Raw genomic sequence first — 27,232 nt, 5'->3', positions numbered from 1 at the left:
TGGGCGCTTCCAGTTCAAACCAGCGTTGGTTTGAACAGTTGAGGTAGACGATGATCCATGCGGGCTATTGGAACAGTGTAAACTTGTCTTGGAATCGGGGCCGGATCCTGAGTGGAGGCTGCTGCGGAGACGCGGTTCCTCGGAGGCTGCAGGAGGGGCGCGGGAAGCTTCAGCACCACGGGATGGACAGCTCCCTGGAGGCCGCAGCCGCTGCGGTCGCTGCCTGATTCTACATAGCGAGTGTTAGCCTGGAGAGGGTCTGGGACCCGGGGGCCGTCCGGGCAGGGCCTGAGCTCCGGGACCGGGTCTCAAGGGCCGAAAGGCTGTATCGGGCTTGGGGCTGCGCTCAGTGCATCGGCGCCCCAGCTTGAGTTCAGGGATGAGGGCAGGGAGGGAGGGAGGTAGCCGGGGCCGAGCCAGCCTGGGATGGCTGGGGCTTCAGGATCGCGGGGCCCGGGGCTGAAGTCGGAGTCCGGCCGTTGAGCTTTCTTCCGATGCTCTTGGAATTCCAGTGTAGACACTGGCACCAGGGCCCTTTGTGACCCACCCAGGGCACCCTCAGGCCCAGGCGTGCAGCCTCAATCTCACATCCCGCCCCAGGTTAAAAAGCAAGATTAGGACACCGCTGACGAGAAATGGAGGAGCAGAGGGATTTTTTTTTCTTTTCCTTACTTATGGAATTGATATGAAGATTAAATGTTTATGAAGTGCCAGGTATATAAATATCACTGGTTTCCAATTGTTCTCTCTCTGTCTTTCTCTCATTAGAGAAGTGGTGAGTTTACAGAAAAATCATGCATTAAATAATAAAATACAGGGTTCTTATATGATTATTACCTTGCATTGATGTAGTACATTTGTTACAGTTGAGGAAAGCACATTTTAATAGTTGTACTATTAACTATATTCCTAAGTTTACCTTAGGGTTCACTGTTCCAGTTCCATTGATTTCTTTTAAAAAATTTTATTCTAGTAACATATGCAGCCTAAAATTTTCCCTTTTAACTATATTCAAATATATAATTATACCATTACCATCATCCATCACCATAACTTTTCCATTATCCAGAATAGAAACTGTACATTTTTAAAAAATGCCTTAATGCCCTATTCCCTACACCCACCTGGTCCCCTGGTAACCTAAATTTTAGATTCTGACTCTATGAGTTTGCTTATTTTAATTATTTTATATCAATATGATCATAGAATATTTGCCATTTTGCATCTGGCTTTTTTCATGCAACATAATGTCTTCAAGATTCATCCATGTTGTCGCCCGTATCAGAACTTCATTCCTTTTTAAATTAAAAAAAAAAAAAGTGTTATTCACACACCATACAATCCATCCAAAGTGTATAATCAATGACTATCAGTATAATCACAGAGTTATGCATTCATCACCACAATCAATTTGAGAACATTCTCATTGCTCAAAAAAAATTTTTTTTCTCATGCCCCATATACATCCCCCCATTATTAAGAATAGTACCTTTTTTTTACAATTGATGCAAAAATATTATGTTACTGTTAACTATAGTCCATAGTTTGAATTAATTGTATTTTCCCCATATACAACCCTATTATTAACACCTTGTAATAGTGATGTATATTTGTTCTAGTTCATGTAAAAACATTCTTGTATTTTTACAATTAACCAATCATTGTTTACAGTGGGGTTCACTATGTTATACAGTCCCATATTTTATCCTATAGTTTTCCTTTTAGTGACATACACAACCCTAAACTGTCCCTTTCAACCATAATCATATCTATACTTCAGCACGGTTAGTCATCCTTATAGTAATGTGCTACCATCACCTCTATCCATTTCCTAGCATCTACAATCAACCTTATTTAAAATTCTGTACAAATTAAGCATCAGCTCCCCATATCCTATTCTCTTTCTAACTCCTGGTAACCTACACTCTAGATTTTAGCTCCAAGAGTTTGCTCATTATAATTAGTTCATATTAGTAAGACCATACAATATTTGTCCTTTTGTGTCTGACTTATTTCACTCAGCATAATGTCCTCAAGGTTCATCCATGTTGTTTTATGCATCAAGATTTCATTTCTTTCTACAACTGAATAATATTCCATTTGTGTATGTGCCACATTTGTTTAACCATTCATTCATTGATGGACACTTGGGTTGCTTCCTTCTTTTGGCAATTGTGAATAATGCCACTATGAACATCAGTGTGCAAATACCTGTTTAAGTCCCTGCTTTCAATTCTTTTTGGGTATATATCTAGAAGTGGGTATTTTGAGGGCAGAGAGGCAAAGCAGTGAGGCTGTGCTGACCTGGTGCAGCAAGGGAACATATTAACTGTTTCTAGGAACCACATAAATGACCCTTTGTAGGGCATAAGATTAGGAAGCGTTTTACATTGTCTGAGCCCCACAACAGCCCTGAATTAGGACCGAATATCCACTCTAATAGATGGAGAGTTCAGCTCAGAGAGGATAACCAACCCCTCCAAGTCACACAAGCCAGGACTCCAACCCAGGATTGTGGATGCTGGATCTGCTGCTGTCTTTTGGGCCCACTGCCTCAGTCACCAGCACCTCTGGGAATCAGTCTTGGGGTGCCCCTATGTGAGCACGGCCAGGGAACTGACACGATAAGACAGAGGGAGTGAGACTTCCGGGAAGATGGTGGAGTAGGTGAGGCAGAGTGGGCTTCTCCTCCTCCATGAAAGTAACTAGAAAGGGGCTGGAGAACACCAGGGACCATGGTTTCAGGATGTGACCTGCCATAGAGGGTCCCCCACAGTACATGGAGGGGACACCGACAAAAAACAGATGAGAGACAGCTGCTGGAGGGACGTGCCTAACTCTGCAAATGAATTCATCACCCTTTCCCTGATGTGGGACAGGATTAATGAGCCTTCCTGTCAATGTGGGACATGGATTTTGTGGAACATGGATTCTGGGACATTCCTGACCCTGGCATCAAGGGATTGAGAGTGGCTTTTTGACTCAAAAAGGGAAAAGAAAGGCAACAAAATAAGGTTTTAGTGGCTAAGAGAATTCGAATAGAGTCAAGAGGCTGTCCTGGAGGTTCCTCCTACGCAAGATTTACCTAGATACGCCAAATGACCACAATATGATAAGCCCAAGTCAACAGTAGTCCTGAAAACCTTAAAGAGCACCTGGATCCCTATCTGAGACTCTACAAAAGTTTCACTCACTAAGTTTATTCTTCAGAGACTTAAATCCTTTAGCATGCCCCTATGCCAGCTAAATCCCAAAACCCAGGGGCAATATCCTCTTCAAGAACATTAACTAGATATGTCCCCTTTGTTCATAAAGTTGACACCCCTTTTCAACATGAACAGGTTAGGGTGGTCACTGCCTAGACATCCCTGAAGGTCAGGAAAGTGATTAAACTAGAGGAAGGGGTAGCAACAGACAAGACGGAAATTAACAAAGGATTATGAATATTGAATCTTTATATAATTTTCTTTTTCTTAGTTGCTAGGGTACTGGAATAGCTAGAAGGAAAGAATTGAAATGGTGGGACCATAACCCATAGCATGCTTTGAAATTTGTTCTAATAGCTACTTGTTAAATTGTAATTTGAAAGCTATACCTTTTTTTATATATATTTCACAATAAGGAAATAACTGAAACTATGGTACAATAACTCATAACAATTTTGGAAATTTCCTATATATCTACTTGTTAAACTGTACTTTGAAAGATATTACCTTTTTGTATATATATCATATTTCATAATAAGGAAATAACTGAAACTATGGAACAGTAACCTATAATATTTTTTGAAATTTGCTCTCTTAACTACTTGTTATATTGCACTTGGAAAGTTATCACTTCTAAATATATATGTTATATCCTACAATTAAAAAAATATGAGATGCGGTCGCAGCTAGGGGCGGGCACCCACGGAACCCTCTGCGGTCGGCGTTGCTTGAGGGGTACCGGTGGCGGCTCTTCCCGGAGGCGAGGGTGAGGCGGGGGACTTGGCTGAGTCCCCGGCGGAGGCGTGCAAGGTGTGGAGGGCGGCGAGAGAGGAGCGCGAGACAATCTCTCTTCAGGAGGGTTGAACCAAAAAGCGTTTATTTAGGGGTGAGCACAAGTTATATAGGGTGGCATAGAGGGCGGGGTCGGTGTTAGGGGTGTGGGGTCCTTACATGGCAATGCTGAGGGGATAAAGGCTAGGATTGGTTCTGAGAGGGCGCGGAGGTCGTTTGAAAAAGGGGCGGGAGTTGCTCTGGCAACGGTGCATGCGCACTGGTGGTGGCGGGAGTTGCTCTGGCAACGGGGGTGGCGGGCAAGATAAGGGGGGCGGTTTTCTCTGGCAAGCTTCCCTTAACGGTTGTATTTTGGGTGGGGGAGATGGGGCCTGTGGCCGGCTCCACTTTCTCAGGCCCGGGGGGCTGTGGAGGGTAATACTGCCCGTGCCCACTACCCTCCCCAGGGGCTGGCCAGGTCCCCTGGCCCCGGCCCGCCAAGTCGGAACTCAGCACCAGCAACCCGCAATGAGAAAATGTAGCTTATGAGGGGTGACAATGTGATTGGGAAAGCCATATGGATCACACTCCCCTTTGTCCAGTATATGGATGGATGAGTAGAAAAATGGGGGGGGGGGGACAACACCCAGTGATATTTTTTACTTTAATTGTTCCTTTTCACTTTAATTTTTATTCTTACTACTTTCGTGTGTGTGGTAATGAAAATGTTCAAAAATTAATTTTGGTTATGGATGCAAAACTGTATGGTGGTACTATGAACAACTGATTGTACGCTTTGTATGACGGTATGGTATGTGAATATATCTCAATAAAATTGAATTATTAAAAAGAAAAAAGGCAGAGGGGGCGGCACTCGGGACTGCAGTAATTTGTCATAATGGTCTATTCAACAAATGGGGCTGGGAGAGTTGGATATCCATATCCAAAAGAATGAAAGAGGACCCCTACCTCACCCCCTACACAAAAATTAACTCAAAATGGACGAAATATCTCAATATAAAAGAAAGTACCATAAAACTCCTAGAAGATAATGTGGGAAAACATCTTCAAGACCTTGTATTAGGTGGCCACTTCCTAGACTTTACACCCAAAGCACAAGCAACAAAAGAAAAAATAGATAAATGGGAACTCCTCAAGCTTAGAAGTTTCTGCACCTCAAAGGAATTTCTCAAAAAGGTAAAGAGGCAGCCAACTCAATGGGAAAAAACTTTTGGAAACCATGTATCTGACAAAAGACTGATATCTTGCACATATAAAGAAATCCTACAACTCAATGACAGTAGTACAGACAGCCCAATTATAAAATGGGCAAAAGATATGAAAAGACAGTTCTCTGAAGAGGAAATACAAATGGCCAAGAAACACATGAAAAAATGTTCAGCTTCACTAGCTATTAGAGAGATGCAAATTAAGACCACAATGAGATACCATCTAACACCGATTAGAGTGGCTGCCATTAAACAAACAGGAAACTACAAATGCTGAAGGGGATGTGGAGAAATTGAAACTCTTATTCATTGTTGATGGGACTGTATAATGGTTCAGCCACTCTGGAAGTCAGTCTGGCACTTCCTTAGAAAACTAGAAATAGAGTTACCATTCGATCCAGCGATTGCACTTCTCGGTATACACCCGGAAGATCGGAAAGCAGTGACACGAACAGATATCTGCACGCCAATGTTCATAGCAGCATTATTCACAATTGCCAAGAGATGGAAACAACCCAAATGTCCTTCAGCAGATGAGTGGATAAATAAAATGTGGTATATACACATGATGGAATACTACGCGGCAGTAAGAAGGAACGACCTTGTGAAACATATGACAACATGGATGAACCTTGAAGACATAATGCTGAGCGAAATAAGCCAGGCACAGAAAGAGAAATATTATATGCTACCACTAATGTGAACTTTGAAAAATGTAAAACGAATGGTTTGTAATGTAGAATGTAGGGGAACTAGCAATAGAGAGCAATTAAGGAAGGGGGAACAGTTATCCAAGAAGAACAGATATGCTCTTTAATGTTCTGGGGATGCCCAGGAATGACTATGGTCTGTTAATTTCTGATGGATATAGTAGGAGCAAGTTCACAGAAATGTTGCTATATTAGATAACTTTCTTGGGGTAAAGTAGGAACAGGTTGGAAGTAAAGCAGTTATCTTAAAAAAAAAAAAAAAGGCAGAGGGGGCGGCACTTGGGACTGCAGTAATTTGTGGCCCTGGTGTGTGTGTGGGGGAGGGGGACGCGCACTTGGTGCGGGTACCCTGGACAGGTGGAATCTTTCCCCCAGGCCTGGGATGAGGCGCAGGCCTCCCAATAAGCCTGACTGTCTGTACACAACAGCCATCTCCCGAGCTCGCACTCAAGGCCCCTCACTTCACTTGCCCGACTTATCCCCAGCCCCGTCTACTCCACCAGCAGCTCCTGGTTCCACCTCCTCACTATTTCAGCCTTCTTAGATTTCGTCTACCCCAAACGCCCTTCCTCTCCATTTCCAGTCAAGTTCCATTCAGAGCTCGTATGTCCCCTCCTGCCTCAACGGCCCTGGTCCCAACATCTCCAATCAGCCGGCGTCTCCCCAGCTCGGGTCCGGTCAGCCCAGACCCCCTGCCTTCACGGCAGATGTCACTCAGTGGGTCTCTCCTCTCTACCCCGTCAGTGTCCCCATCCCCAAGGCCTTGAGCTTCTTGAGGATGAAGCCGGGTTAACTCCTTTCAGGGAAAAACCAGGCGCACAGGAAGTGCCCTATAAATAATTGTCACTGAATGAGATTTGTCTTGCTTTACTCCACGTAGGTGGTTTGAGGTGAAGAAAGGTGAACTCCAACCTCCAAATGTCTCAGCATCACCCTGGGGCTGGTTTGTCTGAAGACCCCGTCGCTGGCACTGATCCAGGATTTTCCAGCAGCAGGATGTATTTACATGGGCAGGGAGTACGCCACCGTGATGGTGCATTCTGAATTTATTTCACAGATTTAGTTACAGGCCAGAGAGGGGCTGTGACTTGTCCCAAGTCAAATAGTGAGGTAGGGAGGGTCAAGGGCAGCATCAGTTTATAAAGGTGTGACTTTTCAGCAACCTAGGAGACAGCCAGCAAATAGCAGCTTCCAAATTTAGCCCAGGGCCAGCACTCCTGGGCGGTGTGCCCAGTCGACCGCAACCACAATCTACTTCCTAGATCTTGAGGACCATCAAGATCAGTCTATTGGTTATGCCTGCCAGGCGATGCTGAGTGTGGTTTGGTCCTGATTTGTGAGCAGAGAGGTTGGCTTCTGAAAGGCACCACTGAGTCAGCCAGTACCTGGAGAAGACAGAGTGTCATGTGACACCGTGGTCATTGGCATCTGTCCAGGAAAGCACAAATATGCTGGCAGTTCCTCAAAAGGCTAAACATAGTGTTACCATGAGACCCAGCAATTCCACTTCTAGGTATATACCCAAGAGAAATAAAAACATATGTCCACACAAAATGTGCACGTAAATGTCCATGGCAGCATTACTCCTAATAGCCAACAACCCAAATGTCTGTCATCAGATGGGTAAACAAAATGTGGTAAAGACATACAATGAAGTATATTATTCGGCAAATAAAGAAATGAAGTACTGATACAGGCTCCTGCAGCAACGAACCTTGAAAACATACTAAGTGAAAGAAGCCAGGTACAAAATGCCACATACTGTATGATTTCATTTATATGAAATGTCCAGAACGGGGAATTCTGTATGGATAGAAAGTAGGGCTGGGAGGTGGGGGAATGATAACTAAAGCATCCAGCACTTCTTTCTGGAGTGATAAAAATGTTTTAAAATTGACTGTGGTGATGGTGCACATATCTATGAATATACCACAGACCACTGAACTGTGCTTTTTTTTTTTTTTTTTTTTTTTTTTTTTTTTTGTTATTTCTATTTATTTCTTTTTTTGGGGGGAGGGGGTATCAAAAAGTTTGGTTTCTGCTTCAAAGAGCTTTCCCAAGGAGTGGCGATTCATTTTCATGACATGTCATCATGGACAAACACTGTTCTGTCTTTCACAATAGTCTGAATTCAAGGTAATGTGTGTATATGTGTTGTTCTGAAATACAGTGCATGCCTCTGGACACATGGGGGTTACTTGTGTTCCCGTTCTTATATGAAAGGAACTGGTATTCTGGCTTCAAGAACAAATTTAAAAAATCACAAATTCAACTTGTCTTTGATTTGAGTATGGGCTAATTACTAAGGGACCATTCAGCAATAAAGGTTTCAAATATTTAAATACCCTGTGAAACTGGTATTAATTAAGGGACTACTGATTCTAAGAATTATGCAACCAATAAGGGAATGCAGTAAGTATTATAGGCCTACGTGCTGAGTTCAGAGCAAAATATCAATAATTTTCTCACCTTTGCTATACCTAAAAGTGGAGGGAGGGGAAAACAGGAATTATATGAATAATATTAAATAAAAAGTGCTTATAGAACTAGAATTTTGTTTTTTCATTAAATTTGTCACTTATTCCAATTTGATAAAATGCTTGTAAGGAAAATAACTTAAGGCAGAAGACTAGTTGTATTTTTGCTGTTCAGAACTTCTTGAGAGCAAAAGAATGAATACCGATCAACTTTTCTGGTTTAAACTTAATTACTTGTCTTAAAACATGCTATTTTAAACTTAAACATCTATGTTATGCCTTAAAAATTTAAAGCAGAAAATAAAATCATATAGAAAGTCAGAAACTTCATTAGAACTAGACAGATGTTTGCTTGTAGTTTTTGGTATCCAAAACCTTTTTTCCACACATTGCACAGATGCCCTTTTTATAGGCACAGCCTTGACAGTAATGAGAACCTGGTTGGTGCACAGAACTTTTACAAATTCTGCAAGTGGAGAATTTATTCTTTCCATACGGATCAAATCTTGCTTTTTTTGACGTCAAAGCTTTGTTTTCATTCAGCTTTCTTCCACCACTTTCTGTGGTATTCCTTGCGCCATCTTTCCAAGTATCTGGAGTGATGACAGTACCAAGTTTCTTTTCACATTTCTCGCACACCATCCTTCCACCGACGGTTCTCGGAAGTAGCAGTAGCAACTTGAAAACATAAACACTCGAACTGTGCTTTTAAATGGCTGAATTGTACATTGTGCAATCTATATCATACTAAAACTGTGCTTTTTTAAAAGAAGTCAGTCGTAAAAGACCACGTTGTTGTAAGATTTAAAGTATATTTAATGTCCAGTATAGGTAAAACTATGGAGAAAGAAAGTAGATTAGTGATTGCCTAGGGTTGGTGGTGTCGTGGAGAAATAGGGAGTGACTGCTAACGGGTATGGGGTTTCTTTTTTTTCTTTAATTTTTTTTTATTTTTTTATTATTATTTTTTTTAATCTTCATTTTATTGAGATATATTCACATACCACGCAGTCATACAAAACAAATCGTACATTCGATTGTTCACAGTACCATTACATAGTTGTACATTCATCACCTAATCAATCCCTGACACCTTCATTAGCACACACACAAAAATAACAAGAATAATAATTAAAGTGAAAAAGAGCAATTGAAGTAAAAAAGAACACTGGGTACCTTTGTCTGTTTGTTTGTTTCCTTCCCCTATTTTTCTACTCATCCATCCATAAACTAGACAAAGTGGAGTGTGGTCCTTATGGCTTTCCCAATCCCATTGTCACCCCTCATAAGCTACATTTTTATACAATTGTCTTCGAGATTCATGGGTTCTGGGTTGTAGTTTGATAGTTTCAGGTATCCACCACCAGCTACCCCAATTCTTTAGACCCTAAAAAGAGTTGTCTAAAGTGTACGTAAGAGTGCCCACCAGAGTGACCTCTCGGCTCCTTTTGGAATCTCTCTGCCACTGAAGCTTATTTCATTTCCTTTCACATCCCCCTTTTGGTCAAGAAGATGTTCTCCGTCCCATGATGCCAGGTCTACATTCCTCCCCGGGAGTCATATTCCACGTTGCCAGGGAGATTCACTCCCCTGGGTGTCTGATCCCACGTAGTGGGGAGGGCAGTGATTTCACCTTTCAAGTTGGCTTAGCTAGAGAGAGAGGGCCACATCTGAGCAACAAAGAGGCATTCGGGAGGAGGCTCTTAGGCACAATTATAGGGAGGCCTAGCCTCTCCTTTGCAGCAACCGTCTTCCCAATTTACCTATGGTAGAGGGCTCAACGCATCAAACCACCAGTCCCCTATTTCTGTGGTCGTTAGCAACCATCGAGGTGGGGTAGGCCAATACCCCTGCATTCTCCACAGGCTCCTCAAGGGGGCACTACAAATTTTTTTCCTTGTTTCTCTTTTTTTTTTTTTTTTTTAACTTCCCTTTCTTTTTTAAATCAACTGTATGGAAAAAAAACAAAAAAACAAAAAAAACATACAATAAAAGAACATTTCAAAGAGACCATAACAAGGGAGTAAGAAAAAGACAACTAACCTAACTGCTTTACTTCCAACCTGTTCCTACTTTACCCCAAGAAAGTTACCTAATATAGCAACATTTCTGTGAACTTGCTCCTACTATATCCATCAGAAATTAACACACCATAGTCATTCCTGGGCATCCCCAGAACGTTAAATAGCATATCTGTTCTTCTTGGATTACTGTTCCCCCTTCCTTAATTGCTCTCTATTGCTAGTTCCCCTACATTCTACATTACAAACCATTCGTTTTACATTTTTCAAAGTTCACATTAGTGGTAGCATATAATATTTCTCTTTCTGTGCCTGGCTTATTTCACTCAGCATTATGTCTTCAAGGTTCATCCATGTTGTCATATGTTTCACAAGGTCGTTCCTTCTTACTGCCGTGTAGTATTCCATCGTGTGTATATACCACATTTTATTTATCCACTCATCTGCTGAAGGACATTTGGGTTGTTTCCATCTCTTGGCAATTGTGAATAATGCTGCTATGAACATTGGCGTGCAGATATCTGTTCGTGTCACTGCTTTCCGATCTTCCAGGTATATACTGAGAAGTGCAATCGCTGGATCGAATGGTAACTCTATTTCTAGTTTTCTAAGGAACTGCCAGACTGACTTCCAGAATGGCTGAACCATTATACAGTCCCATCAACAATGAATAAGAGTTCCAATTTTGCCACATCCCCTTCAGCATTTGTAGTTTCCTGTTTGTTTAATGGCAGCCACTCTAATCGGTGTTAGATGGTATCTCTTTGTGGTCTTAATTTGCATCTCTCTAATAGCTAGTGAAGCTGAACATTTTTTCATGTGTTTCTTGGCCATTTGTATTTCCTCTTCAGAGAACTGTCTTTTCATATCTTTTGCCCATTTTATAATTGGGCTGTCTGTACTATTGTCATTGAGTTGTAGGATTTCTTTATATATGCAAGATATCAGTCTTTTGTCAGATACATGGTTTCCAAAAATTTTTTCCCATTGAGTTGGCTGCCTCTTTACCTTTTTGAGAAATTCCTTTGAGGTGCAGAAACTTCTAAGCTTGAGGAGTTCCCATTTATCTATTTTTTCTTTTGTTGCTTGTGCTTTGGGTGTAAAGTCTAGGAAGTGGCCACCTAATACAAGGTCTTGAAGATGTTTTCCTACATTATCTTCTAGGAGTTTTATGGTACTTTCTTTTATATTGAGATCTTTCACCCATTTTGAGTTAATTTTTGTGTAGGGGTTGAGGTAGGGGTCCTCTTTCATTCTTTTGGATATGGATATCCAACTCTCCCAGCCCCATTTGTTGAAAAGACCATTATGACTCAGTTCAGTGACTTTGGGGGCCTTATCAAAGATCAGTCGGCCATAGATCTGAGGGTCTATCTCTGAATTCTCAATTCGATTCCATTGATCTATATGTCTATCTTTGTGCCAGTACCATGCTGTTTTGGCAACTGTGGCTTTATAATAAGCTTCAAAGTCAGGGAGTGTAAGTCCTCCCACTTCGTTTTTCTTTTTTAGAGTGTCTTTAGCAATTCGAGGCATTTTCCCTTTCCAAATAAATTTGATAACTAGCTTTTCCAAGTCTGCACAGTAGGTTGTTGGAATTTTGATTGGGATTGCATTGAATCTGTAGATGAGTTTGGGTAGAATTGACATCTTAATCACATTTAGCCTTCCTATCCATGAACATGGAATATTTTTCCATCTTTTAAGGTCCCCTTCTATTTCTTTTAGTAGAGTTGTGTAGTTTTCTTTGTATAGGTCTTTTACATCTTTGGTTAAGTTTATTTCTAGGTACTTGATTTTTTTAGTTGCTATTGAAAATGGTATCTTTTTCTTGAGTGTCTCTTCTTTGAGTAGCTGCTCTAGGTGCTGTGTCTCTTCTGATCTTTTGATTTGGGTGCTTGGGCTTGGGTTGTCCATATCGTCTGGTTTTTTCATATGCTTTATAATTTTCTGTTGTTTTTGGCCTCTTGGCATTTGCTGGACTTGATAGGGTTCTTTTTGGATTTGTGGACCAACTGAAGTCCTTATCTCTAATTTATCAGATCTACAGCTTCGTGGAGTACACTTTCTCTAACTAACCAGCAGGTGGCGTCCACGAGCCACCTGTTCTCCACAAGCCAGTTCTCCCCTGCTTAGCCTTTGTGGTGACTGGGGGAGTGAGTCTTGTGGGGTCCAATTGGTGTACCAAGCTTGCGTGTGTAGTTGGTGTTGCCCACCCTGTATATGGGGCGTGTTTCTGGGCAGTCAGGGAGGGGGGGTGGCTCTAACAATCAAATCTCCCTGGTGATCCTAGAGTTTTAAAGCTGCTGCAATAGTCTAATCCTTCAGTTCAGTCCTGCCACAGTTTGTCTCTGCCACTGACCCACAAGTCCTTGGTATTGGTGTATGGCTCCTGAGACTTGCAAGTGGGCCCCTCTTCCAGGCTGTGCACCCCCTGGTCCTCTGTTGAGGGATGACTGTGCTATGTCACAGGTGAGTACCGTCCCCCCAGGGCAGTTCTGGGCTCCTGGGCTGTGTAGGGAGGCTCCCAGTCTGCTGAAATGATGGCTGAATGGGTGGGGTTTCTTTTTGAGGTGGTCTATGGAGGACACTTCCCCCCTTCAGTCAGAGACAGACCTTGTGCTGGTTTGACAAGACAAGGGGCCTTTCTGCTACTTGAAAAGGTGCCTCGTTCTAGGGGCAGCTTGGGTTGAAGCCCACAATCACTTCACTGGCTGGGTCCTTGTGTAGTGCACAAACCACACCACTGTACTCAGCATCCCTCCCAGGGGAGGTGAGACAAATCCTCTAGGGTGCCAGGCCTAGCCTGAGAGCTCCCCTCTGGTCACCCCATTCAGACTGACGGTCTTTGTCTTCATAAGTCCAGGGCCGTGGCAAGATGTCTCTGTGCCAGCTAGTCTCTGGGCCCTCCCTGTGTGCAACTCACAGGCCCTTGGGATCAGTTACACCTCACAGTCTATTTGCATTTTCATGTCTCTGTCTTCTGCAGTGGAGTAGAAGCTCCATGAGGACTGAAACTACCTCTACTTTGTTCATCAGTGTCCCTCCTGACTGTCCCCTTGACCAGCAGTAAGCCTGGAGCATGGTTTGGACTTAAACAAAGAGTAAACTTGAGCACCTTGTGCCAGCGCCATCAGACCTAGCTTGAACTGGGATACCATGATTACTTACTGGGGCTCCATTCTGGACAGAAGGCACCTCCCATGAATTTAAGGTCTGTAGCAAATAGCATCTGGTGCAGGGGTTCCTGGGATTGCTGCAGGAGCATCATTTCAGAGGGAATGGGGCCCTGTTTCAAAGGATGAAGGCAGCACATGAGCATGGGCTGAGCTGCTGTCCAGGGTTACCTGCAGGCCTTCTACCCATCCTGCCCAGCCACCAGGGGCAGGGATCCCTGGGAGTGAGAATGTAGATTAGGCAGAGCCCCAGCCAAGAGAAGAGCCCTTCCCTTGTAAGAAGAGAAGCCCAAAGACCCAGGTCTAACATGGACTATTTCCAGGCAGGTCAGTCCTGGATTAGCAGTGACCTCAGTCAGGTGGGACTAAGTTGGTGATCCTGGATGGGGAGGATGTTCAGAAGGAGGAAGAGGATGCATGGTGGGAAACTGCAATGTGTGAGTACTTTATAAAGGACAATTCATTTCATTCCATCTCCTAATTTATAGAAGTGGAAGTTGGGCCTCACAGAGGAGAAGCAGCTTTGCCCAGGGCAGACAGATTTGCCGTACCCCAGAACCTGGGTCACTGCGCTGCACCAGCATCTTTCCCACAGTTGCCCCAGCAGGCAGCAGGGTGCTGTGTCTCAGCACTCCATGGGTCCCTCTGGAAAGGCCCTCCCAAGGCCAGGTGTACCTTGACCTGGACCTTTCCACAAGCCCTGGTGGAATAGGACACCACAGTGACGCCAGGCTCATGGCAAAGCTTGTTTTGGTCCAGACAAGGGCTGCCTGCCTGTGCATTCTGGATGCATGTCTGTTAGGGCCCCTGGATGTGTGTCTAGAGATGGGCAATGCTGCTCAGCCCACGAAGGGGACATGAATGAGCAGTCAACCATGGAATCCAATTAAGCCCAGCCCCAGCCAAGGCCCCACTCTGTGACCCCCATGGCACCAGATGAATAGCAAATGTCACCCTGTGTATTCTAGTGATCCTGGGAGGTAAACAAAGTTGGTATCAGCAAGCCCAGGCACAGAGAGGGCTTGGGACCGTCACCAAGGCCCCAGAGAAAGCCCAATGGCCAATTCTGCTCAGCTCACTGTGGTGCCCTTCCTGCCATCCCCCACTCACCCATCTCAGTCATCAAGGAGCAGGTGCTAATGGGGGCCACCTCAGTTAGATCCAAACAGCCTGGTTGTCCTGCTAAGTGACAAACAATTACTCAAAAATATAATCCTCCTGGGGGGACAGGAGGGGCACTTGTGTCCTCAGGGCAAACATGCCACCCCATGGCTGGCCTGGAAGCCACAGAAAGCCCAAGAACAGCTTCCAACGAAGAAAGAAAGCTGCTTCTGATGAGACCTGGGGAAGGGTGGGGGGCCTGGAGGAGGAGACACCTCTACACCTGCCAGGTCCTCAGGTAGTAACCCACGAGTGCTGCTTCAGCTTCTCATTGCAATAGTTGATCCAAAGCTGTGCTGGGCCATTGTTGAGGAAGAACTTGAATCCAAACACATCCAGCAGATCTGGCAGAATGAAGAAAACAAAGGGGCCAGTGCAAGGAGCCGTCAGAGAGGGTTTTCCTGAAGCCCAGAGTGGCAAAGCCCAGTTGAACTTTTGGCAGCCTCGGTGTCCACAAGTGACCAGCATGAACCAAAATAAAACCCATGACCTGGAGCACCAGGCGCCAGGGTTGGGGGACACTATGTTGGGCAGTGCACAGAGCAATAACTCCCAACCCTCATTATACACACCCAGGGTGGTCAAAGTAAAGGCCAAAGAAGGGCTGAGGGGCAGCCCAGGGCACCAATGCCCAGTTTGAGTCTGAATCCTCTGGTCTGGTCTCTCTCTAGGGCTGGCCCATCTGCTGGAAGTCATCTCCCAAGGAACATGTCCTGTGTCAAATCCTGGTCCAGAGTCCCTAGTGTCATGAGCCCACTGGTGCCTAGAATTCCACCATTCAACTGGCAAACTTCACCAGTGCCTTTGAACTTATATCCTCCTCAATCCAACTATTCTTCCCTGGCTGTCAATGAACTTTGACCTGACCCACATGTCCTAATGCTCTTCTGATCTCACCCACCACCCACCTCCCCCCTCTCAAGGTTAGCTCTGGAACTCTAGGCAGAGAGAGGTCTCTACAGCCCAGAACCATCTGAGTGTGCCTAGAGAGCTAAGGTCAGGACAGTGTGGGCCCTGGAGAGAAAGGAGATCTTGCATAAACACTGCTGGACAGACGAGGGGACTGGGGTGAGAAGGGGAAGGGACTCAATAGGGTCACTCAGTGGACACAGGGCTCCTGACTCTTAGTCCATGGCTCCTTTGCTTTTTGCCTGAAGGAGTCCTCCCTGCGGAACAAGCCACAGCCTGGGGACCCCTCTTAGACCGGAGCCTGGCAGGAAGCAGGGTGGGCCCCTTTACCTGTGAACGTCCACGAGCCAGGGTCTGCACAGTTGCCACCGCTGATCGTAGCTCCCAGCCTGTTAGATAGCCTGTTGGGGAGGAGCAGGAGGGCTCTCTGGAGAGGGGGCCCTGGTTGAGCTTTCCAGGGCTAGGGAGCCACACCTTGTAGGGCCCTGTCCTCTGGGCGACAAGTGAGGGCTATATCCTGCACCAAAGATGGTGGGCACTTCCATCCTGGAGAAGAATTTGGAACTCTTTGAAGCAGAAGATCATCATCACCTGAACAGGTGCTCAAAACATACATTCTGCGTGACTGGAAGGGGCTGATGGGCAGGCCTGCGTGGGGTTTGTAAATAACTGAGTTCACTGGACTCCCCTGCAAAACTCCACCTACTTGGTCGGGCACAGTGGCAGGCAGGGGGAGGGGTTGTGCCGGGCCCAAGGTGTCCAGTTTGGCATGATAATCCCTGTGGGGGTCACACTGGGTCCAGGAGCAGGGCTTGGGGACACCTGCTGCCACCTGCCCTGACGGTCCTGGTCAGCATCATCGTCTGGCAGGCGCAGCAGCAATGAGGCCAGGAGGGTGGAATTCTCCTTAGGAAAATCACTTTCCACTCGACATTCTCTCACTGACCCAGCACCTTGGAATCACGTCACTGGACAGAGGGGGAAACCAAGGTTCTGATGGGCAAAGAGACTCACCAAGGACCCCTCACAGGTGGCAGAGCCAGGACTTGAACTTCTATGTTCTAGTCCATGCTGCCACACATGGGACTAATCACTTTTTAAAAATTCTGACTCTCATTTTCTCATCTGTAAAATGGGGATAATAAGGTCTGCCTCACCAAAGTTGGGGTCAGGAGTAAATTATCTGGGGTGTGGCCTTATAGCTGATAGTTTGATTGGGAGCATCAGATTCAATTTTTAACAACCTCCCTTCCCTCCCATTCTGCAGCTCTCCACAATATTTGCCATTTATCTGGCAGCACCTTCCACACTCCCTGGGTGTGAGCAAAGCTCTGAGGCACAGGGCACCATGCACCCCCTGTCCCTTACATTTGTATCACCCACCAGCTGGCAGGGCAGGGATTAGTCTTCTGAGTCAGCACTAGACCCCAGCAGGGGCGGCAAGCCTGGGGGAGTCAGGTCACATACAGAGGGTCCTAGGGTGCCTTCCAGCTGGCTCAGAGTGCTGGGAGGGGCTCCCCCAAACTTCTAAAGCCCTCTCCAGATTGGGCAGCCAATGGAGCCTCTTGTCTTCTTCCTTATGGTCACCCAGTGTCTTCTTTATATCCTTCACCTCTTTTGTCACATTTTCTTTCAACTCATTGATTTGATTTAGAAGATTTGTTTGAACATCTTCAATTAGTTGTTTCAACTCTTGAATCTCAGTGGAGGGGTTAGTTTGCTCCTTTGGGCCATATCTTCAAGTTTCCTGGTGTAGTTATGAATTTTTTGCTGTCTAGGCATCTGATTTTCTTGATTAGTTTATTCTGGAGGTTGTTTTCTCTCTTTTACCTACAATTTTCTTTGATATCTGCATTTCTTTGTTTCTCTCACTGGCCAATTGTCATATTGGCTCTGCCCCTGGTCCTCCCTCAAAATCACTGCCACAGGGATGGGAGGTAGGCACTGGGCACCCCAGCAAGTTCACTGTGTGTGTTGATATAGATCTGTTGGCTTCCAGTGGTGCTTTGTTTTCCACTGGTCAGCAAGACCTGGGTTTGTTTTAGAGCCCTGCTTTGACAGTTGGGTTGTCCATTTTTCTCAGCCAAAACTGGGCTGAGTTTCTGTGCAGGGTGTGTAGACCAGTTCCTGGGGTCCTAATGAAGGGTCTGAAGCATCTTTTTAAAAGGGCTTTTATGACCTTGCACTTTCTGGACTGTTCAGCAGATGGTGCTGTTTGGTAACGTAATTGTCCTCAGAGGCTGCTTTGCCTCTGAGCACAGGCTGCATCTCCATAGGTGAGCTGAAACTGCGGGATTCCTATGCCCTCATTTTGCCAACATCTGGCTTGATGTGGGGCTACACCTGTGGCAGAGTACTCCCTCATCTGACCCAGAACTCCAGCCGTCCCCAAGGCAAGGTAACAGTCGCTGGAGGCTACTTCCCTCAAGGGTGGGGGAAGGCTTTTCAGATCCAGGGCTGGAAATGTAGTCTCTGTCCATGTTTCCTTGGTCTCTTTGTCCCTCACTGGCTTGGGCCTTGAAATGTCCTTCCCTGTCTCCTATGTCTTCAAACAGTGGGGGTATGTCTCACTGCTGTGAGAGATTTTAAAATCAGTGTCCTTGGTGGGAGGGGTTGCATCTGCTGATTCTGTGCCTTTCTCACACTGAGCCCGAGTGAGGGGAGAGGACTGGCTGGTCTGGGATGGAAGATTCCTACCTGATACTTCTTCTCTTTCTTCAATTCAGCATCTGCAGGGTTCTTCTCCAGTCTGTATCCTTCTCCAGAGTTTCAAACAATTCAGAATTGTTCTTTTCTTTTTCATTGAATCTCTGGAAAGGCATTTTCAGTAGCTGTTTATGTCACCATGTTGATGATGTCACCCCAAAGAGGCTTCTTTTTTTTTTTTTTTTTAATCATCATTTTATTGAGATATATTCACATACCACGCAGTCATACAAAACAAATTGTACTTTCGATTGTTCACAGTACCATTACATAGTTGTACATTCATCACCTAAATCAATCCCTGACACCTTCATTAGCACACACACAAAAATAACAAGAATAATAATTAGAGTGAAAAAGAGCAATTGAAGTAAAAAAGAACACTGGGTACCTTTGCCAAAGAGGCTTCTTAATGGATTATTGTGCTGCTTGCTGAAATATGTCTTTGACTCTTGTAGCTTGCATTCCGCTCTTTCCTAGGTGACCAGCTAGTTCCAGGGATGCAGACTGGCTGACACAGGTAATTTAAATCTTCACTTCCATTGACATAATATTTCACACCCATTGGAGTATTCAAGGTGGTAAATTCTTTTTTGAAAGAAAACTTTGTATTCATTTACTGGCAAACAATTGTTTTTAAATGTATAATTTTGTTGTAGATTAAGATATACCACATGAACAATACACTTGGCAAAGTATTTAACACTTATTTTTATGAAGATATATATCATAAAGGGCTTTGAATAGAATGTATTTCAATAGAACAGGCCAATGTTTTTTGAGAAGGATTTGATTGAATCCATCACATTGTAGGTCTTCCATTCAGGGATGGTGATGTGGGCATAGCTCACTGGAGAATCTCTGCAGCAAATGCAGACAGAGGTCTAGGGAGAGAGAGACGTAGCTATAGCCCAGCTCCCAGGAGCACCAAGCCTATGTATATCTCTGAGAGAGAAAGAGGATAGGGGAGCACAAACCTGTACTTTGGTGGAGGTCTCAGTAGTAGTAGGATTGGTTCAATCACTTTATTATCTTCTATGTAATAAGTTGAGAATATTAACCATTTTATAGATGAAAAAAATGGAGGCTCAAAGAGATGATATGACTTGGCCAACATCACTCAGTGAATAGATGCAAAGACTGGACCTGAACTCTGGGGTTCTACCTCTAAGCACATCTTTGTTCCTTCTTGGTTGTCCATTCTATACGAATACATTGGCCTCGGAACATTCACTCACCTGGTCCCATTTCTTTAGCCAGAAAAGGAGAAAAGTAGAGTAATAAATTTGAAAACAAACAAACAAACAAAAACCCAACAACAAAAAAATCATGTTACCAAATGCAATGCCATTTGAGAGAACAAACTGTTAAACCAAAGTAAGACTCCATTCTCTGGAAGTGGTGTTGCTTTAAAAAAGGATTCAGAGTTGCCGGAACACTTAGCTACCAGGTTTAAAGAAGTGAAGGGGCTCTGGAAAATTCCCAGCTGTTTTAATGCAAACAATCCAAACCCAAAGCCAGGTGTGAAATGCAGGCCCAGCTTCCATCCTGCTCCCCCTGTGGACTCCTAGGCTCTGCCTTCTCCTCTCTACTGTGGGGTAAGTGGGCCCTGGAGCTGTGGTGGGGCAGGACTGCCATCCCGTCACGTACAACCTACCTGAGGCAGCGCTCGGATGGATGTGGCCCCAGCCTGGCTGTGTGGTGCCCTCTGCATGGGGTCCCCCTGGGGCCTCCCAGGGAAGCTGGGGGCAGGCAGAGCACCAACTTCTTCCAAAAGCCCCTCATATTCCAGGTGCATTGACCAGGACCAGCCCCAGGGGCCTAAGGTGGATTATTGCCCCCAGGAGCCAGGTCTGCACCAGGGACAGTGGGATGGAGCTCAGGGAACAGGCAGCTAAAGACAGATTCTTTTTCCTCCACACCATTCAGTCCTTTGACCTTTAAAAAAAAAAAACTTTATAGTTTTAGATTTTTCTGGCCTGCTTATAGAAATCGGGAACCAAAACTTTGACTTAAGAAGTCATTTTATCAGCAATTGTCTGCGAATAGCTAGAGTCCTTTAACAGGACTGCTCAGTGTGGCAACATTGGCCCTGTAATGGCAATGTAACTCTTTTACTCCTACAGCCCTGCAGTGGAGGTGGCATCACCCCCATCTTATACGTGAGGAACATGAGGCTCAGAGAGGTTCATTGGCTTGCCCAAGGCCATCCAGCTAGCAGGGACACAGCCGGCATTCTGACAAGGTGCCAAAGTCTCCCTCCACTGCCCTCCTCCCTCCTCGAGCCAGGCGGTCAGATACTCACTCTCCTTTTCTGCTGTGCATAGTTGGTGAAGGCAGCAGCGGTGTGCAGTCTCTGGACGCCCAGTTAATCAGGAACCAGTGGCTAATAATTTCCACCTGAAATTGAAAAGGGAGAAAAAAAAGTATCAGAGCTATCAACAACCTGTCACTGCAGTGATACCAGCATTGCTTAAAAGTTTGAAATTTTTTTTTAATTCAGTTTTATTGAGGTATATTCACATACCCTACAATCATCCACAGTGTACAATCTGTTGTTCACAGCACCATCATATAGTTGTACATTCATCACCAAAATCAATTTTTGAACATTTTCATTACTCCAAGAAAAACATAAAAATAAGAATAAAAATACAAATAAAGAAGAACACCCAAAATGTTCCATCCCCCCATTTTCCTTATTATTCATTTAATTTTTGTCTCCATTTTCCCACTCATCTGTCTATACAGTGGATAGAATGTGAGCCACAAGGTTTTCACAATCACACAGTCACACCACGTAAGCTACATAGTTATACAATCATCTTCAAGAATCAAGACTACTGGGTTGCAGTTAGACAGTTTCAGGTACTTCCTTCTAGCTATTCCAATATACTAAAAACTGAAAAGGGATATCTATATAATGCATAAGAATAACCTCTCGAGTGACCTCTCAACTCCATTTGAAATCTCTCAGCCACTGAAACTTTGTTTTGTTTCATTTCTCTTTCCCCCTTTGGTCAAGAGGTCTTTCTCAATCCCACGATGCTGGGTCCAGGCTCATCCCCAGGAGTCATTCCCCACATTGCCAGGGAGATGTACACTTCTGGGAGTCCCACATAGCGGGGGAAGGCAGTAAGTCCACTTGCTGAATGGGCTTAGAGAGGCAGGCCACATCTGAGCAACAAAGAGTTTCTCTGGGGGAGACTCTTAGGCACAATCATAAGTTGGCTTAGCCTCTCCTTTGCAGTAAAAATCTATATAAGGGCAAGACCGAAGATCGAGGGCTTGGCCTACTAAATTGGTAGTCCTCAATGCTTGTGAGAATATCAGTAATTCCTCAGGTGGGGAAGTTTAATATTTCCGCATTTCCCCCCAGTTCCTCAGGGGGGCCCTGCAAATACATTTCCATTCTCTGCCCAAATTACTTTGGGATGATCAGGACTTCACACTAACCTGTATAAGACAACAAGATTTCATTCCCTATTCGCAGTTCCATATAATTATGGTGTTAGAACTGACAGTACAATTTAAATTATTTAACGTGCTACAGAAAATATAGATTTTGCACCAAATAAACATCTCTTCCTTTGGTCTCTCACAGAAGCCAAAGTTTTAAAACACAGTCAATATCATCCATTACCCTTCAGTCTGATTTGCCTTAGTCCTAACCAGATCTGCTTCATTCATATCTCTAATTGAAGTATGAACTCTTTTTAGCTTTTTTAACAGTTGCTGTATGGGGTAATACCGACATTCATAGCTGCTGAACTCTAGCTCTGAGTGTCAGGTGTCACACAGATACTCAAAGTTCCAGGGACCAACCAGATTATACACAAAGAGCTCAACATCTCAGAATTTAGAGATAACCATTATAACTGAGGAATAGATGTCACTGCTGTAAGAGCTTGCAATCTAGGGACCTTTACAATAAGCCTTCCCCTGATAACCTTTGCTTCCAGATTCAGTTCCCAGAGTTTGCACATTATAGTTAGTCTGTATTAGTGAAGCGTTATGTTTGTCTTTTTGTTTCTGACATTTCACGCAAAATGCTGTCCTCAAGTTCCATTCACTTACTTGCATGCCTCACAACATCATTCCTTCTTGCAGACGTTCAATATTCTATTGTATGTATACACCACAGTTCACCATTCCATTTGTCAGTTGATGTACTCTTAGGCCACCTCTATCCATTGCAAATCGCAAGTACTGCTGCCAGAAACACCAGTGCACAAATGTCCATTCGTTTCCCTGCTCTCAGATCTTCCAAGTATAGAGGTTGCAGGACCTTATGGCAACCCCATAACCAGCTTCCTGTGGAACCACCACACTGCCCTGCAGATGGGCTGCACCACTCTGCCTCCCCATCAACAGTGGACAGGTGCATACTCCTCTTCAAATTCTCCCAGCACCTGTATATCTCCATTCACTTTTTTTTCCCCTGCAATTTCATAGAGATCTGTTCACATACTATACAATCATCCATGATGTACAATCAATTGTTCAAAGTATCATCATATTGAAATGTATGTTCCTCAGCACAAATAGCAAAAGTTACTTAAAAAAAATACCTCAAAGTGCCCTCAGGCTTAGAGAAATACTATACTTTTCAGAGGCAGCCAGGGGCTGAGAGGGGGCTGAGGGTCCACAGTGTCACCTCCCAGCTCAGGCTCAGCCCAGGGCACCCGCTTAGGTAATGGCAGGGGTATGGACTGCCTGTACTTGTGGGAATTATTTCTCTCTTTTTTTAAAAAATCATTTTTTGTTTGCAAATTCTCATTTGAATTTGTGCATGATATGACTCTACAATATAAAAAAATGCTCATGAAAGTCAGGATCATTGGATGGTGGGCAGATCGTGTGAAGATTTTTTAAGAACACCTTTATTCAGGTATAATTGACATACAATAAACCATATATTTCAAGTGTATAATTTGATAAGTTTTGACATGCTTTTTTATGAAACCATCACCACAATTGTAAGAGTGGGCATATATATTTATCACTCTGAAACTGGCCCTTTGTAATCACCCTTACCCCCTTCCCATTCTGATAAGTTTGCATTTTCTAGAGTTTTTTTAATAGTTGTAATCATACAGTATATACTCTCTTTTTGTCTGACTCCTTTCATTCAGCTTATTTATTTTGAGATTCATCTATATTTTGTGTATCAATATTTCATGCCTTTTATTGCTGAATAATATTATTTTATTTTATTAGAGAAGTTGTGAGTTTATAGAACAATCATGCATAAAATGCAGGGTTCCCATATACCACCCTATTATTAAAACCTTGCATTGACATGGTATATTTGTATTAATTGATGGAAGTACATTTTTATAATTGTGCCTTTAACTACAGGCTATAGTTTAACTTAGATTTCACTGTATTGTGTGGTTCCACAAATTTTTTAAAAAAATTTATTCTCATAACGTATACATATAACCAAAAATTTCCCCTTTTTTCACATTCAAATAAATATTTTAGTGCTGTTAATTAGGTTGACAATGTTGTGCTACCGTCACCACCATCCATTACCAAAACTGTTCCATCATCCCAAATAGAAACTCTATACATTTTGAGCGGTAATACCCTATTCCCTACCCCCACCTGGGCCCTCTCAGTGAGAGCTTCCTGTGGTCATCGAGTCAGGGAATCCCAAGGGGACATGAGGCCCTGGTCTGGGGGACCCCATCTCAGGGCTTGGAGGACCCCTGATCTAGCCAACAAGCCTCTGGTTGGTCCTAATCCTGACCCTATCTTCTCTCCCCTCTGCAGGCTTCCTCGGACCGTCGGGAAGTCCTGCACAGCACCACACCCAACTGTGTCCTCTGCATCAAGTCCCACAGGCTTTGCACCAGGAGGAGGTAATTAATATTGGGTCCAGCCTTTGTGTAGAAACTAGCCTTGCCTTGACCCAGAGCTGATGAGGAGCAGAGTCAGCTCTGAATGGGGTGACTGGACAGGGGCTCTCAGGATGGGGGAACATTCCAGAGGGTTTGTCTCACCTGTTCTGGGAGGAATGTTGGGTGTGGTTGTGAAGTCTCTGCACTGCACAAGGGCCTAGCCAATGAAACGACTGTGGGCTTCGACCCACCCTGCCTCTAGCCCCTCCTATTATCAGAAGAAAGTCTTCTCTTGTCACACCATTCATAGGGTCTGTGTCTGCCTGGGGAGGGGGTACATTTTTCTAATTTATGCAAAGCCACCCTGTGGACCAGCAGCTGCCCTGTGATTTGGGTACAGGACACAAGAGAAGAGGACACTGTATAGTGGGGGCTGGAGATGCTGAGGAGTGTGTGGCAGATAAGATCCGTCGCCTCCCCCAGTAGGCCCCTCTGTGCTGTCTTGGTGTAAAGAGATATGGACACTAGTGACACTCGTCTGAATGCTGACTCGGCCATCACCCACTAAGTGGTCTAAGGCAAGTCTTTCAACTTCTTTAACCTCAGGTTATTCATCTATAAATTGCACACAATCCCCCTTAACCTTCAGGGATGATGTGAAGGTAAATAGTGACATATGTAAGGACTCAGCATGGGTCTAGGCATGCTGATGTTGCCTGTGGTATAAAGAAGTGCTGCCTCTTGGAGTTAGTACAGTTCAAGGCTTCCAGCTGCTTACAGTCAGAAGCCCTTCAATTCACCAGGATAAACTGTCTTATTAAAACATAGTTTTATGGGTTCTCATTGGGACGGTCAGAGAAACCTAAATCTATAAAGAACATATTGTTTTCAGGGTCAAAGGATGGAAGAGTGTGGAGCAAAAACCCTTCTTCCAAGCTGCCCGTTCTGAGTTACTCCCTGCCGCTCCAGAACCAGGCTCCTGGGGGGCAGTAATCTGCTCAGACCCCTGAGACTGACCCTGGTCAAGGCGCCCATGAATATGAGGAGCTTCCAGAGTGAGCTGGTCTGGGCCTGCCCCCAGCTTGCCTCGGGCAGCCTCAGTGGGGACACCATCCAGAGAGCACCGCATGACCTGGCTGGGATCACATCCACAAGAACGTCATGCTGCCTCGGGTGGGTTGCGCATGACGGGATGGCTGTCCTGCCTACCACAGCTCCAGCTCCTCACACTTTGTCCTAGAAGGCAGGAGGGGAGGCCCAGAGATCCAACAGGCACTGGGAACAGAACCGGGTCTTGGGGTAAGAGCCACCCCTAACCCTACTGGGTAACAGAGAAGAATGCACTTCACTTTGGCTTTGAGTTTGGAGTATTTGGATTATTTTCTTCGTAACATCTGAAATTTTCCAGAGTCCTCTTGACTTTTTACACATGCAAAGTGTTCTAGCATCTCCTCTGAGCCTTCTGTTAGTTAATCCCACTTCGAAAGAACTTCAGTTCATTTATGATGACAGCTTTTCCTGTCAAATGGCACTGAATCTTGCGCCATGTTTTCTTTGGGGTTTTTGCTCAGTTTGCCTCTTTTTTCAGCTGAAGACATGGGTTTATAGGTGAGATAGTGGTTCAAAGCACTGTGTTTTTATGTCATGGGCAGCCAGGAAAGAAGACCTAGCCAGCATACACATGACATCAATGTTGGTAAGAGCTTGGTTGTTCACCCCAGAAAGCCAGGCCTGGTAGGAACAAAGCAGTTGAGGGAAGGTGAAAGGTGTGTGTTGGTCTTGGAGGGGAACCCCAGGGTCCAGTCCTGGGTCTTCCTCCTCATTGGATGACCTTGGCTAAGTCATGTCATCTCAGAGACTCGATTTCTGCATTTATAAGACATTACTAAGAGAATATGTTGATTGAACCAGACCTGCTACTCCTGGGACCTCACTCCAGAGCACAGGCTGGGGGACGTCATTTTGTGCTCAAGTATCTTCACATCTCTATCTCTAGCTTTTCCTTAGGAAGGTGTGTGGAGACACGGAAGTTTCCCTGGCTTGATAGGTTATACAGGGAGGCCACCTCCTAAACATTGTGTGCCTGAAGGCAGGCACCAGGCTGGGAGAAGGCCAAAGCTTTGCGTGCCCAAAGGCAGGCAATTTAGATAAGGGTAAAGTCACCCAGCTCCTTCCGTGCTCCTGTCTCCTGCTCCTGTCTCCCGTCCTGCCCTGAAGAAATTGTCCCTTGAGATCAAAGACATGCAATCATGACCTTATGGCTTTAGAAAAAATGCACCCTCCCTGAAAAACCTGAAAACAGTCACATAGGAAACTACCTTGTATGCTATAAAAACCTGTAGGAATGAGTAGAATAAAGTTTTCTCTTACAGGAACACAGAGACAGAGTCAGCTCCCTTCTTTCGCAATTGGTGCCCCGTGTGAGGGGTTCCAGTCCCGACCACAACGTTTGGAAGCTGCACAGTAAGTACAAGTGAGTTGTCTCGTGGTGGTTCAGTAGTTTCAGCCACTCAACGATATGGGTCAGTCTCTCAGTGTTCCCCAGCACCGGTATGTTTTAATTTTACAACAGCTGCTGCAGGCTAGTGGAGCTTCTGTTGCAGAAGATAATTTGTATTCTTTATTGCATGATGTTGTTCAACACAACCCTTGGTTTCCTGAGGAAGGCACATTAGACTTAGATGTGTGGGAGTGCATTAGACGAAATTTAAAGTGCCACTTTAAGCAAGGACAAAAAGTTTCCTCTAAAACATTTACTACATGGGCTCTTGTTCACACTGCTCTGGTCCCTCTTCATATTGCCAAGACTGAGGCTTCAGAAACTAATGTGCCTAAGAGAGAGACCACCACTCTCTCCGATAAAGGTCTCCCGCCTCCCAAGCCCTGGGCTCCCATACTGCCAGCTGATAAAGGCGGCGGGGAAATGACTACAGCCTCGCTCCCTCCCCTTCTTCCTTTATCGCCACCACCACCGCCTTCCCTCCCTGAAGGTGCCGCACCAGTTTCGCAATGCTGTCTTC

General features: G+C 44.7%; 1 protein-coding gene and 1 long non-coding RNA gene across 6 annotated transcripts in view; one reads left to right on the top strand and one right to left on the bottom strand.

Annotated features, from left to right (window-relative positions):
* Positions 1–27,232, top strand: part of LOC119513941 — a 38,851-nt gene that overhangs the window by 9,531 nt on the left and 2,088 nt on the right. The window contains exons 3-10 of one of the 5 annotated variants that reach the window (XR_005212729.1): positions 13,412–13,628; positions 13,914–14,027; positions 15,423–16,259; positions 17,937–18,058; positions 18,847–18,886; positions 20,493–20,611; positions 24,145–24,233; positions 24,613–24,785. This is a non-coding gene — a long non-coding RNA (uncharacterized LOC119513941). Of the gene's footprint in view, positions 1–12,833; positions 12,887–13,411; positions 13,629–13,913; positions 14,028–15,422; positions 16,260–17,936; positions 18,059–18,846; positions 18,887–20,492; positions 20,612–24,144; positions 24,234–24,612; positions 24,786–26,584; positions 26,676–27,232 lie in introns of those variants that run through there. The other 4 variants (XR_005212726.1, XR_005212727.1, XR_005212728.1 and 1 more) reach the window with 4 other exon arrangements.
* LOC119513940 (cysteine-rich PDZ-binding protein) lies at positions 7,905–9,083 on the bottom strand. The gene has a single exon (XM_037809412.1). The coding sequence runs from the start codon at positions 9,033–9,035 to the stop codon at positions 8,730–8,732; it is 306 nt and encodes a 101-aa protein (XP_037665340.1). The 5' UTR covers positions 9,036–9,083; the 3' UTR covers positions 7,905–8,729.

This window comes from Choloepus didactylus, chromosome 18 (genome assembly GCF_015220235.1).
Source record: "Choloepus didactylus isolate mChoDid1 chromosome 18, mChoDid1.pri, whole genome shotgun sequence".
NCBI classification, from domain to species: Eukaryota; Metazoa; Chordata; class Mammalia; order Pilosa; family Megalonychidae; genus Choloepus; species Choloepus didactylus.
Note: the sequence above shows the minus strand (reverse complement) of the source record. Positions and strands in the feature narration are given on the sequence as shown.

What these genes read in the sequence shown, in the direction of transcription:
- LOC119513940 (XM_037809412.1), bottom strand. Translation starts at nt 9,035, where the DNA reads ATGGTGTGCGAGAAATGTGAAAAGAAACTTGGTACTGTCATCACTCCA.